Genomic DNA, 14571 nt, shown 5'->3' on the forward strand with positions numbered 1-14571 from the left:
CGTCCTTAAAGTCTTGCCCTCGAAACAATAGAGGTCCGCGCACTTCTTGAGGGTGCACTTTCAAGGTGTAGCGTGGAGCTAGGGCATCTTGCAATTTTTGCATCTCAGGAATGCCACAGGGTGTGTCTTTGGACAGTCCGGCTTGTTGTAACAGGAGTTCTGCTTCATTTCGTTGTTTGGCTCGGTCGGATTGTTGAATAGTTTTCCAGGTTCTTTTCCATTCTACCGTGTCGTTCTTGTTGGCATAGGTTCGTCCCACCACGATGGCACGGGCTAAACACATCTGGTCATGAGGGTTGTTAATTTGGACGAGACTCTTTTTGGTGTTGCGAAGGTCGTCCACCAATAACATCTTTTTGCGTCCAGTCCCTTGAGGAGGAGAGACGTGGGTCATATCCAGTGTGGCTTTACCATCGGTGATGTCAAACTGGTCATTAGATTGTTGCACGTGTTGAATCTTGTCCATGACTTTGGAAGCAGTCAATTCTGCCGGGGTGCTAAACTCGATCCAAACAGGGGATTTCAAACCGTCGTGTTGTATGGAAAGTCTCAAGCGATCGTCTTCTTTGGGTTGACATTGTTGCTTGAGTGAAGTGAGCAAAGAATCCCACACCCCAGTGATGAACACTTCTGCTTTCTCTAACGGCACTTCAGCCTTGAAATCTTTAAACTTCACCGTGTATTTGTAGGCTGTGGTTCTAAATTTTCTAGAGGAGCGCTTTTCCGTCTCTCGAATGGAATAGTACTTTTCAGGGTTGACTAAGGGTGGTGAACTTGGTTTAGAGGGTTTGGATTCTGGTTCACTCATGTCCTCTTCAAAATCACTGGCATGAATTTGTGCCAAGATTTCAGCCCTGGTACGAGGCGATAGATCACGTTTCTGCCTCTTACTTCTTTCTTCTTCTTCTTTCTTCTCGAATGAATGGGATCGTTTCATCTTGAAAGCAAAAAGTCAAATGACTCAAGTTCAAACACCATAAACTACTTTATAGTCATGGCAGACCAGCGTATATAAAAAGGGTGTGTGTCTTGTCCTTTCACTATTCATTTCACTCTCAAGCCGAGCACAACGATGGAAGAGACTAACCAGATGGAACGTTTCGTCAGAGCTTTGCGAGGGGTCATTAGAAAATTCTCTTCAGACTAGCCTACGGACTACTCTCCTTCCTTTAGAGATAAAAGTCAAGATACTTGCTATATCTGTCAGAAGAAAGGGCATTGGTCTTCAGAGTGTCCAGACCGTGAAAAAAGAACAAAAACAGGGACTAAAAAAGACAAAAGTCAAGATACCTGTTATTATTGTAAAGAAAAAGGACATTGGTCTCCAGATTGCCCAAAAAAGAAACAAGAGGAGTCAGAAGAAAAAAAGGATTCTTCAGAAGAAGAGAGGGATTCTTCGAAAGAAGAGAGGGATTCTTTAGAGGAAGAAGAGGAAGAAAAAAGACAATTCTATTTACAAGAGGCAAAGAAACAGGAGAAGAAGAAAAGAAGAAGGGAAGAAAATGAGGAAAAGACGGTGAAGAAATTCAAAAAACAGAGAGACTAAACAAGGAGAAAGAAGAAGTCAATGAGCTTTTAATTAAAGTGTTGTGTTGTGAATTGTGAATTGAATTGTAAAAAATGGAGAAAAGAATAAATGAATGATATAAGGTAAGTGTCTTTGAGTTATGATTTTAAAATAAGAAGCTACACTCACGCACTCATACACAGACACGTACTATAAGGGTAAAATGGGTGGGGTTTTTTGAGTTATTGGCAAATTGAAATTGTATTTCTTTTCGAGAAATGTGGGTGGCCCTGAAAAGGGCCTTTTTTTCTTCATGGTGAAGGGGTGAGTTTAAGCAATCAACTTTAACTGCCTTATGCCTTTGCCACGGCCAAGGCCTACTTCTGGACTGCGTAATGTTGATGATGATAATGATTGGGTTGAAATCACTAAGGGTGGTACGGTAGGCTTAGTCACAGGGTTGACGTGTTTAGCTCGGGAAGGTCGTATTCTCTTCGGTCGTGATAAAGAAGTCTGATACATTTGTTTCAGACTTCTTAACTCCGCTAAAATGTCCAACAGTACCGTGGCCGTTTGATTTTCACCCTCTTGTTTCTTTGCTGCTACTTCTTCTTGCTGTTGCTGCTGTTGTTTTTTTCTTACCTCTTCTTCTTCTTGTTGCTGTTGCTGTAGGAGAAAAGCTTGTTCCGCTTCCTTTTGTTGTTGCATAAATTTCTCCAATTCTTCTTTCTGTCTCTGTCTAAAATTCTCCACTTGCGGTAATGAAGAAGGTAACGAAGGTTCCGGAACAAATTCTTGCGAGGAGAGAAAATCCACAAAATCCCAATTCACTTCTTCTGAAAGTAAGTCCGAGTTCCCTTGGGCAGTCTCCCCTGCTGGTGCACCCCAATGGATCGTTTTCTGAGTTTCCGTCATGTTGAATCACTGTCGCATAGATTGACTGCACACAAGCGCTAGCGAATCTATATTGACTACGTGACGTCACAGACTGCTCTCTTCGGATTGGATGCGGGCTGACTGAATTCTGTAACGCGTGTTCGGATTGGTGAATGAACTCAATCCGTTTCAATCCTTCCTGTCCCTATAAATAAGCGCCGTTCAATGCATTGATTCACCTGTTCTCGTCGCTTCAAGATGTGGACTACAGTTGAGTCATCCACCCTTGTGTCTTCCATGATGTTTCGGACAGACTTGCTCATGTATGTCCGATCGAAGTGGACCCTTGTCCACAGGACAAACACCAGCCTGTGGATACGTAGGATCTACGTCGAAAGACAAGGATGCCTGAAAAGAGTGCTGATGTACGGACCAACAGTAAGACGCAGCCTAAGGAGAAGAAGAAGACCAATGCGGTGCCATTTATGTTTATGAATACATTAACATAAACCCAAAGGCCCTTTTCAGGGCCAGCCATATTTCTCGAAAAGAGATAGTCTTTGAATTGCCTACCCCTTTTTTTTAAATTTTAAAAAAATCCCATGTTCAATTTCCCTTGACGCTATAAAGGCCCACTTTAGTAAAAGCCCTTGACGCTATAAAGGCCCACCCTGTTTAATTTCCTTTGACGCTAAAGTGCCCCACGATTTTTTCTTTCTCCATGTTAATTTCCCTTGACGGTAATCTAACCCACGATTTTTCTCCATGTTAAATTTCCCTTGACGGTAATCTTGCCCAAGGGGTCTTGTAATGCTAATTCCCACTGACGGTAAAGTGCCCCCCTTCACTACTTATAACTAGTTCTGCCAAGAAATGGCATTTGAAAAAGAAAAACAGGAACACGTGTAATATTACAGAATAGTAATTTTGCGAACATTTAACAACAAATTACACATGCGCTGTGCCTCATCTACCTTCGACGATAATCAGCTGACTAGACATTTGGCATTTGATAAATAATGCTTACATATTTGCTTATTAGTGCTTATATCTTGCATTATCGATACTCGTGATAATTCCTGAAATTATCGAGCATTCTGGTATATTTCTATTTGTAGACATTATGACAGTTTTGGTTTTATTTATTTTTCTTTGTTCGTGTCGGGTCGATAGATTTAGTGTGTGTTGGCTACAATTATTTATTTTCTCCTTCATAATTTGACAAAATTAACACAGACAAGATAAGACTGTGGGGAAGCAAACATTTTCACTCCTGTTTTCTACTGTGTAGTCCAGGAACACTTTGAAAACTTTTTAAAAAGCTTCATGTGAGGTAGAATCAATTTTTGTCGTCCATTTGTAGCTTATTATCTAGTTAATTCTTTATAATCTTTTTGAAATCCCAAATATTTAAATATTAAAATTTAAATGTTAACGATACGTGACAAATCGTAGGAATTATTTTGATTTGTCTATTTGTGTAAGCTTAGTAGTTTTGTGACGTACTGCAAAAAGAAGTGGGAGGTGGCTTCGTTATTCTGAAATAGGCTATAACCGCATATCAGTTTTTACCCGCCATGATGACACTGGCTGTCATGGAGACGTTGACGAGAAAACCGAGGGTACATGCTATGCCACGTGACGGTTGCGGAAGCGGGGTAAGGTGAGCAACCGTATGGAATAGTCGAGATCCTGCGAAAATCCGGAAGTGGAGCAGAACATAGGTTGGGTTCGGGTGACTCACAACATAGAACATGCCGATTAGAACGAATGGTATCACATTTTCCAGATCATTAAGGTGACATCTGAAACGAAAATTAGTATTGCTTAGCATACTGAGGAAATATTTCTACATATCGATTGAGTTCAAAAACATGACACCAGTGATGTATACATTTTGGTGTCTATAGGTTATACATACATGCAAGAGTGTTACCTTCAAAACTAATTTCATGGAGTAAGAATAATTACATTAAACATTAGGTAGGTATTGTGAAACAAATACAATAAATTACAACATCAGAAACGCCACCAATCGATGCCATATTTAAGGAGTAATCAGATTATACAAGGTTATACAAGATTAATAGAATAAATAAAACAAGGGATAGTTTGTTTGGTCTAAAATTAATTGTCTTAAAGTAATTAAAGTAGCTCTCACAGCAATGCCAGCGTATGATTTATATCAAAATATATTTGGGATGGCTCAATAGACCCTAAACAAGGTTGATAATTTGTATAGTTCGAACGATATTATTGGTATTCCCATATTAAATATTTATATAGTTTTTGCTATACGTATTATCATTATTTTAGTAGTAGTCAGAAGATACGTGTGATAACTTATAAACGTTGCCTATTGAAACATGAAAATCAGTGTTTAATTATGTTGCTGATATTATTAGTGTCATTATTAATATTATTATCATTAGTAGTAGTAGTAATAGTAGTAGTAGCAGTAGTAGTAGTAATATTCCTAGTGTTGTCGTATTGTGTTACTTAGATCATCTATAAACAATATTACCTTCTTACTCTCTCAACGTCTGGATTGTCATATTTGGGCTTCAGGTTCTTGTCACCTAAGCGCTCACAATCCTCGGGACTAGAAAATGTCTGTGAATAAGGGTAAATCATTATTCTCACCATCCTGTTTAATTGTTTTCGTGTTCGTTTGATAATATCGGCTCAAGACAATGGCAGTAAGAGTGGGGTCAAGAGAGACACTAAGGCGGTCTACATGTTTTTTTTATATTATTATCTGGGGCAATACTCGAGTCCGCATATGTTTTGTACAGTGTTCGCAAGCTAGTACTAAAACACAGCGGCCATTCTCCAATTATCTATAATATATTCTTTCTTTTGGACTACATGCTTGCAATTTCCAAGGAAGTATGAAGAAAGAAGATATGCCATGAAAGAAATGTTCTAATGCAAGTGAAGTAATATGCAACAGTAAATGGCGATTTACACAAGGAGAGAGCAAAACTCTTGTACTGCATTACATAAATTCATAATAATTTTCATCGATGAAAATATGCAAGCAGTGTACTCACTGAGATGAAAACTTGAAACCATAATATGACCGCAACTATTTTTCTTTGAACTAGTTTCATTCAGCAAATCAATTTTAATAATAATAATAATAATAATAATAATAATAATAATGAGGACTTTGCATAGCGCCTAATCTTTAGAAGCTCTAAGCGCTTTACAACATTAGACAACACCTATAAGATTAAAAAAATATAATAATATTATTACAAAAACAAACACCATGAAATTAGAAAAAACATTAAAAAATAAAAAAAACATGCTGAGAATATTTCAGGTAGGAAACATTATTAGGTCTTTAAGTTTGTTCTTGCAGTCGAAATAAGTGAATGTTGAGAGCCCTCTTGAATGTGATCACTGTGTCTTTGTGTCTAAGTTCAGTGGGCAATTCATTCCACGTTGATGGGCCCTGGTATGCAAAAGAACGCTGTTCATATGACTTTGTTTTCACAGTGGGAATAATGAGTATACGATTGTCGGAAGAGGAGCGTAAGTATCTTGCTGGTGTATACACATGGGTGAGATCGGATAGGTATGTTGGACAGTGAAACGTAGCACAGAGAACAAATTTTGTGTTTGATTCTGGATCGAACGGATAGCCAGTGTAGGGTACAGAGCAGCGGGGAGGTGGGCTCTGATCGTGGTACTCTAAGTATGATCCAAGCAGCTGTGTTTTGAACTTTTTGAAGTTTCTGGAGTAGATATTGAGATGAAACAGATAGAATTGAGTTACAATAGTCCAGTCTTGAAAGTACTAATGAACACACAAGTGTTTTAGTGGCATCAACTGAAAGATATTTGCGAATTGAGCTGATGCGTCGCAGCTCAAGATATGCAGCCTTGCATATGTTCATGACATGTTGGTGCAATGTGAGAGTACTGTCCTGAATAACACCTTGGTTTCGTACTGATTGTGTGAATTTAATGTTGGTGTTGCTGATATTTATTGCTTGAGGTAAAGGATGTGAATGAGAAGGTCTTTTTGTTGTGATCAGAATGGCCTCAGTTTTATCATCATTCATCTGCAGCTTGTTACATGTCATTCACGATTTCACATCAGAAATGCACCTCTCTACACCTTGGATGGTAGCATCAACTTCAGTTGGGTGGCTACATTTGTATATTTGGGTGTCATCAATGTACAGTTGGTGAGATACTGGATGATGATCTATGACACTTGAGATCGACTGAGTGTACAGAATGAAGATAACAGGTCCAAGAACAGACCCCTGTGGAACACCACAACACAGATCAACTGGGCTGGAGTGTATTCCATTTGCAGATACAATTTGTGTCCTGTTGACCGAGTAGGACTTGAACCACAGTAAGGCTGTATCATGAATTCCGAATACATGCTGGAGACGGTGAAATAATATATCATGGTATATTGTGTCAAATGCTGCAGAGAAATCAAGGAGGGTGAGGACTGTAATCTTTCCGCTATCCAACGTAGAGAAAATGTCATTAACTACTTTTAGAAGAGTAGTTTCAGTACTGTGGCAAGGGCGATATGCAGATTGTACATTGTTAAAAAGACTATTTGAATTTAGATGAGATACAAGCTGGGAAAGAACAACCTTTCCTAAGTTTTTTATGTTTTCTAATTTCATGGTGTTTGTTTTTGTAATCATATCATTATATATGTTTTTATGCTATATGTGTTGTATAATGTTGTAACGCGCTTAGAGCTTCTAACGATTAGGCGCTATACAAAGTCCTCATAATTATTATTATTATTATTATTAACAATATCAAGTATCAAGCATGTCTTAACAATTACATTACGTAGCAAAAATGGTCAATAATTTCTTATTTTAATCAAACACTCACAATGACTGCATGTTAAACTTGCTATGATTAATAGCAAATAATTAAAACAATGAAAACCATAACACAATGAATTATCTCAAGAAATGTAAACTGGTGGTGTTATGGTGTTGGGGGAATGTCTTCCCATTAGTGGCTTCTGTCCTAGGGGTCTTTGTCCGTTCCCCACAGTTTGGCAGCCATTAAGGAATTAACTTATTGCCACTTGTTAATCATGCTGATGAATTAACCAATCAGCGAGCGAAAATTAGACACATAAAAAGGCACTGCCTACGTCCGCCATTTTTCCTCCTCCAAGTTTCTTTAGGCAATAATGACTTGGTTATGATAAGTATTTACGCATTTTGCGAAGTTTTTATCGATTTCTCAATCGATAAGGGTGAAAAGAAGTCTGTTGTAGCCTTGTTAATGCTGACAGTCGATACCCACATCGTCTAAATGTAGGAATTAGATTTATTCCGTTCCCGAAACATAGATGTAACTTCGATAGATAAAGACTTGTGGTCGCGTGTACGATCAGGTAAATATAGAAACAATTGATGGCATTTACAATAAGTTTGCTTGCATAAAGGTATGTAGAAAAAGCACGTCCTGTCTATAGCTTGAAGAAAGAAAACAAGAAATTGAAACTGAAAAATATATGTAAAAATAAACGTTTCTAGAATATGGGTGGAGAACCCCATAACTTTCGGATTTGATGTATGTTATTTTTCTTGAATAGGAAACAATGAACCCCAGACTGCATTATTTTAATGTTTGAAAATGTCCACTTTGATGTTGGCTTATCCCCCAAATAATAATCTATCGTCTCTATCTTTCGGACACTTGAGTGACTCTTTACTTTTTCATTGCGCTGAAGGAGGCGTGGGGTTGCAAAATTTACATTTTTGAGAAGAATACAACTCATTTTTAATAAAGATAACATTTTAACTGAAAATATTCTTTGCCAAATACAGCTTGTTTGTCGGCGGTTATTAGGTCGTCATTTCACGTGATTTGGTAGGTGGAGCTATCTATCATCTCGCGTAAGGTAGATTGGGGACACGTCTGTCTAAATATGGTCAGTTTACCCCACAGGGGCTTGTTAGGGCACGTATAACCTATCATCCGCTCAAAAATGGCGTTAAACCCCAAACAAAAAAAACAACAACAAATAAAACTAAGTGAATTGGTCAGCTGAAAGAGGTGGGCTGAATACCTGTAACATGGAGTCCATCCTGTTGTCATTTGTGGATTAGATGTTAACGAATAAAATAAATAAACTCACCTCTGTTCACAAAAGAGTGTAGACATAAATAGGTCCCCTAGCTGATATAAATATTTTCAACCACAGCATTTTAAATCGGTCTAATACTTTAACACGAGTTAAACTGTGACATCACAATGAATTACAGTTTGTGTTGGAAAATGATTTTGTGTTTGTCAAATGTCTTATGTATTCAGAAGAGCAGCTATTCTTTGATTTATAATTTATATAACAAAAACTATTTTTAAATGTTAATTGTTATAGAACTGTACATGGGACTAGTTTTTACGCCCAACAAATGAAAGGTGCAGCCTCTGAGTTGGGATGAACGAAATTATTTGTTCATTTTTTATCTCTATGTCCATTAAAATATAAACTTCGGGATAAAAAGTATCCCAAAATGGGTAATGACTTATTATTACATTTATTAAGCTCGTTGACTAATGGCCAACTTTTGCAAATGCTGGACATTATTCAGCAAATTTCATAAATTCAGTAATAAATCATTACCCGTTTTAGATCCTATGTGTATGTATACAATACTTTCAATCGTAGCATACCGGTGTCTTGATGTCCATACACTCATAAAAAGCGTTTTCGTCAAAACTACTCCTGAGTAAAATGCAAATAGTGGAAATAGTGGACCATCAAAACTGAAGTTAGTCATGTCAGTGTGAGAGTGTGTCTCCTTGGTGTAACTTGTGTGTAGATTCACAATAACAGAGGACGTTATAAATACGTTTAGCGAAGCGTGTTAATATACGAACTATAATAAGGTATAGTTTCGTAAATTGGCCCCTTTCAAATTTCTTTATTTAAACCCACACGGGACTCTTTCGTGTATCATTGTTAAATTATTAATCATATGTTTTAAATTTTGTATTTTCCTTGAAATTTATGCGAAGCAAGCACAATGCCCATAGTTTAAGACATTTGACATACCTATAGTCGCCTAGGAAGCAGAGCTATCCACCCGTAGCAGTCTACACATAGACTTCACGGTAGAATATCTCATGGCCCCCATACTCACCCCCTGGCCTTAAATCCTACCTGCACTCAATATTGAAGCAAAACAATCAAGTATAGTAGCAATTTATTAAAAAAAAGAAGAAAACAATTCTTCAAATAATCAGTCATACAGAATTAGAGGGAAGAGAACAGGGGACCTATATGGGGAAAGTACGCAGTAATGACGTCATGGGGCTATGTCACAAGGCGCCACAGAGCTATGAAATAGCTGGGACAACCGCTCCATATAGAATATAAGCATACAAACAGAAAAACAGGGAAATAGGACACTAGCGCTCTACTTACTAGTCTCTATCCTTAACTATACAGCTCCCTAACTGTATAGTTTATTCCCCCTAGTGGGAATTAATATCAAACTTTTGGACTTTTAATGAATAAATAATTAAGGGGCGGACTACTCGAGCCAGGAGAAATACACACAATAAAAAAATGAGGTATGGACCCTCGCTCGAGTACAGCCGGCCTCATTTTAAGATCGAAACGAGAAACGACACACAGCTACATACAGGAAACACTAGGATTTATTTTTCAAAATAACGCACCGATTTCTCGTCAAAATTTCAAAATTAGTAGTAAAAGGTAAACCAACAAAAACATAATTGGAGTTTCTTTTCACCCAATGAGAACAATAGTACAACTGGGTTTGAATTTGATATATTTATGCCGTCCCCACACAAAAACTTTATAGCACACATACAATATAGCATATATACACACAGCATACATGGGAAATAGGAGACCTCTGGCAAAAGTCAACTACAAAACTAAGGAAGGAATTCCGAGTAAGGTGATGAAAACCTATCTCGGATGAACAACCCTATAAATTACACTAGGGAAGTGTTTAAAAATACCCTAACAAAAAATGTCTAATTACAATTTTCTTTTTTTGTTATGGCGAGGTCATTTGTCTGGTGCCCCACTCCCCCCCCCCCCCCCAACAGTAGAATATCTGAAAAGCGGCCGGGGTGGCAACTGTTTTGAATTGTTTAAAGCTTTTTTATGTACAAACTTATCTTTTTTAAAGTGATCATGTGGAGAATGGGCGTGTGCACAATGGGCATAAGTTTGCGTTCAAAATAACTATGATACAAAAACTGCAGGTGCAAAATGGGGTTTGAAATATATGATCCTCTTGTCTAATGATTTACTACGGCTGACTGTATAGCCCGTTCTTGTAGTAGTTGTTGTTGTGATTTGGATTTTTAACGTAGCTTTAACAATTTTTCAGTCATATCGCTACGATGTCTGCAATGTGGCAGTTTATAGTGATGTCTAGCACTGGGGCATCATGCCGCAGACATGTAGCATGATGTCCCACCCAGTCACATTATCCTGACACCAGGTCGACCAGTCCTAACACTAAAACCAGTCCTAACACTAACCTCTTGATGCTGAGCGAGGCAGCTGTTAGTACCATTTTTGTAAGTCATTGGTATGATTCGGCCGTTGATCGAACCCACGACCTCCTGCATCTGAGGCGGACGCTCTAACCACTAGGCCACCGGAGCGGTCCCCATTCTTGTAGAGTTTGTCGATTTTTGCCTTGTGGGACAAAAGTACTACGACTTGCACGAACTGTATGAGGTACCACCTGAGAAAATCTTAGACAAATTAAGAGAATGTTGTGTGAACAACACATTTTAATAAATTTGTAATGATTTTATACGTGTTAGCTTAGTATGTTATGTCGTATAAATTTTATATAATTTGACACCACCACATTTGTTTATTGTATCTTTATGTACCTAACATTTACAATTATTTGAAAGGGTTTATCATCCGAAATCTTGTTTAATGTTACTTTCAATTGGAACTACATGCTGAGGTGCAGGAAAACAGTAATACGTAATTCTACCTGTAAAAATACAGACCTTTATAGTATAAGTGGTGCACTGCATATTTTTCATTTACCAGACAGGATCAATTCGTATCAGCACTGCGCAAAAACAGACCATTGCACCCTAAACTACAATCAGAAAGTCGTCGGATTTTTTATTTATCACATAATAGTTATTTGACTGGCGTTGAAATAGAAATGTTTCGAATGCTTCTTGCTATGACACTCCATCACGGGTTATTATTCCTTAAGTAAATTTAAGAGCATTTTTCCTTTCAAGGTGTGATGTTAGTAGTGGAGAATTGCCACGGGAGTATTCTAATATTGTGATGAATGGGGTTAAACAAAGGTCAGACATTCTGATATTTTTAGCCGAATTGGGTTAAACTAAGGTCACACAATAAACTGCCAACAGAGTAAGCAACCATTTTGAGGGATGGATAAATTGTTGGATTTCACGAGTGAAATGAAGGTCACCCTATACAGTGCAATATGTTTTATGGATCAGTGAATCAAAGAGATTGTACACCAACATGTAACTGAAGTTTATTAGCATAGAAAATAATTATTATGATAAATATATCAATACCACATACGCAATAGTGTGCGTGTATGTTTTGGATTTTTAGCGTAGCTTTAACAATTTTTCAATCATATCGCTACGATGTCTGAAGTGTGGCTGTTTATAGTGCCTTTTAGCACTGGGGAATCATGCCGCAGACATTTGGCATCATGTCCCACACAGTCATTATCCTGACACCAGGCAGACCAGTCCTAACACTAACCTCTTAGTGCTGAGTGCCAAGCGAGGCAGCTGCAAGTACCATTTTTATATCACCTATGTCTGCGGCGGTTCGAGTCTAAGATTCAGCCAATGTGGGCATGTGAGAAAGCTTGCCAGTAGCTTCTCGTGGGTCGGTGGTTCTTTCCGGGGTTTTCCGGGTTCTTCCTCCACCATTAATACTGGCCGCCATGTATAGCCCTATCGTGCTGAAAAATGGCGTTAAACCCCACAACAACAACAACAACAACCATTTTTATAAGCCTTTGATAGGATTCGGCCGCGGTTCGAACCCGCTACCCTCCACATCAGAGGCGGCCGGTCAAACCACTTAGGCCACCACAGCTATCCCATAATTAATAGTATTGTTATCAGAAGATATGGTTCAACTATAAATTGACATGTTTAAAGTTAGTTTTGATATTATAGAACTAAAACGGGAACCAGAACAGAGAAATATTTTCTATTTTACTGAATACGAAGTATTCGTTAGTTGTAAGAAGATGGAACAATTAAGTTGTTGTTATGATTCCAGAGGGGAGGAAGTCTTTCAAGCTACCACTTGATATATTTGAGATGGTATGTAATTTGTACTGCTTGTACAATTCCTTGAGTAATTTTAAAAAGGAAATTGAGACTGGCTGAGATATGGATTTTAAAGGCGACTCTGCTAACACTGCTATACCTTGTATTAAACGTTCCTAATTCGCGCAAGATGATACACTAGTTATTGAGGATAGACTGGTTAGCTTTAGAAGTGACCAAAACAAATATCACATGACAAGCATTTGTTGACAAAGGCTGGATTTTACTATACACGGGGATTGTAAACAAATTTTTCCGGCGGCAAAATGTTTCGTTCATGGGAGATATCTGATGAACGATGGGCAGGACCATAGATGTTAAAAACGTTAAAATGAAAATAAAAGACGTAAAAAAACGCATTTATTTCTCAATAAATAAAAAACGAAAAAAAACATTCTAGTAGTTTTTAGGCAACACAAAAATCAATATTTTACTTCCAAAAAAAGGGACTGCAAAAGGTTAAACACAGCGTCATCTTCCAATGTATACACGCCTGGCCTACACTACCAGATATCAGCACTATGTTGTAGCATGTTTACGTAAAGTATCGTAGGCTAGCATTATATATTCATTATTGATCGATATTTGTTATCTAGAGTATGACAGAGAACCGCCTGTATGGCCGATGATAAAAATAAATGGAAGTACCGAATATAAAAAACGCAAAAAAAATAAAAAAACGTAAAAAAACGCGTTTTTTGAGGTAAAATAAAAAACGAAATAAACGTTTTTTATCATCTATGGGCAGGACACAGACGATAGCAGTAAAGTGGGGCACTATACGGACAATGGGACTTCTATGTTAAAAAAGGGTATATCCACTATAAGGTCTATGGGAATTAACATGAGGAAATTTAACATGGAGTAAATGGGGAACTGAACATAGCGACAAGGGAATGGGACACCATAGCCTCAATGAGACTTTAGTGTTAAAAAAGGATATATCCACTATAAGGTGTGTGTGTGTGTGTGTGTGGGTGGGTGGGTGGGTGTGGGTGTGTGGTCTTTGTTTGTCCCTATAAAAATTCCCTTCGTGCCTAGCAAATTCATTTCACCTACCTACCTAACTACAGTAGCGCGTATTCAAGTAAGCCACTTGCAAAGCTGTTTCCATATTTTCCCATAGTGTCCAGTATAATGACATCACTGAAACTAAACCTTTCGAGGCTATAAATATACACTTGGATTTTTCTATTGGACTTTCTAAAGGGTGTAGCTATAAATATATACTAGGGTTTTAAACAGAATGGTCACACAGGTTGAGGCAATACATATACACTGTATATTCCATAGATACTTCCTACAAGTTATGACTATAAATAGACATTAGCTTTTTTCCACATAGTATTTGTGGTATTGTAAGTGATAGTATATTTTCTGAGATTTTATATCATTCTCTTACATTTTAAGCTAACACAGGGTGTTTTGATAGTGAGTATGATATACTAGATGGTATAGTGGGTGTAATGGATAGTATTTTGTGGTGTAATGGAAAGATATTCTGTGAGATTTCATCTCCTTTTACATTCTAAGTGACCACAAGGCATTTTGGATAGTGAGTATGATATGTTGGAGCATAGTGGTGTGATGGATAATATTTTTGTGGTGTTAGGGATATTTTTTTTGGTGAGATTTCGTCTTTTTCATTCTGTGTTTGTCCGTATAAAACTCCCTTTGTCCCTATGAAATAAATTTTGCCTACCTACAGTAGCGCGTATTAGGTCAGCCACTTAGTCTCTAGTAACAATTTACCATGAAATACAAAATTAGTGGACCGCTACGGTGGCCTAGTGGTTAGAGCGTCCGCCTCAGATGCATGAGGTCCTGGGTTC

The 14571-nt window shown here is 37.8% G+C and overlaps 1 protein-coding gene across 1 annotated transcript in view; it reads right to left on the reverse strand.

Annotated features, from left to right (window-relative positions):
• Positions 1-3419: 3419 nt before the first annotated feature.
• The window catches only part of LOC149780371 (microsomal glutathione S-transferase 1-like), a 66757-nt gene continuing 55605 nt past the window's right edge, over positions 3420-14571 (reverse strand). Inside the window, exons 2-3 of the mRNA XM_089936199.1 lie at positions 4908-4996; positions 3420-4188 (exon numbers count right to left, since the gene is read on the reverse strand). Coding sequence (XP_089792325.1) covers positions 3945-4188; positions 4908-4996 — 333 coding nt within the window. The 3' untranslated portion in view covers positions 3420-3944. The remainder of the gene's footprint in view (positions 4189-4907; positions 4997-14571) is intronic.

The sequence above is a fragment of the Sinohyriopsis cumingii genome, chromosome 16 (genome assembly GCF_028554795.1).
Source record: "Sinohyriopsis cumingii isolate HCF-2022 chromosome 16, ASM2855479v2, whole genome shotgun sequence".
NCBI lineage: Eukaryota > Metazoa > Mollusca > Bivalvia > Unionida > Unionidae > Sinohyriopsis > Sinohyriopsis cumingii.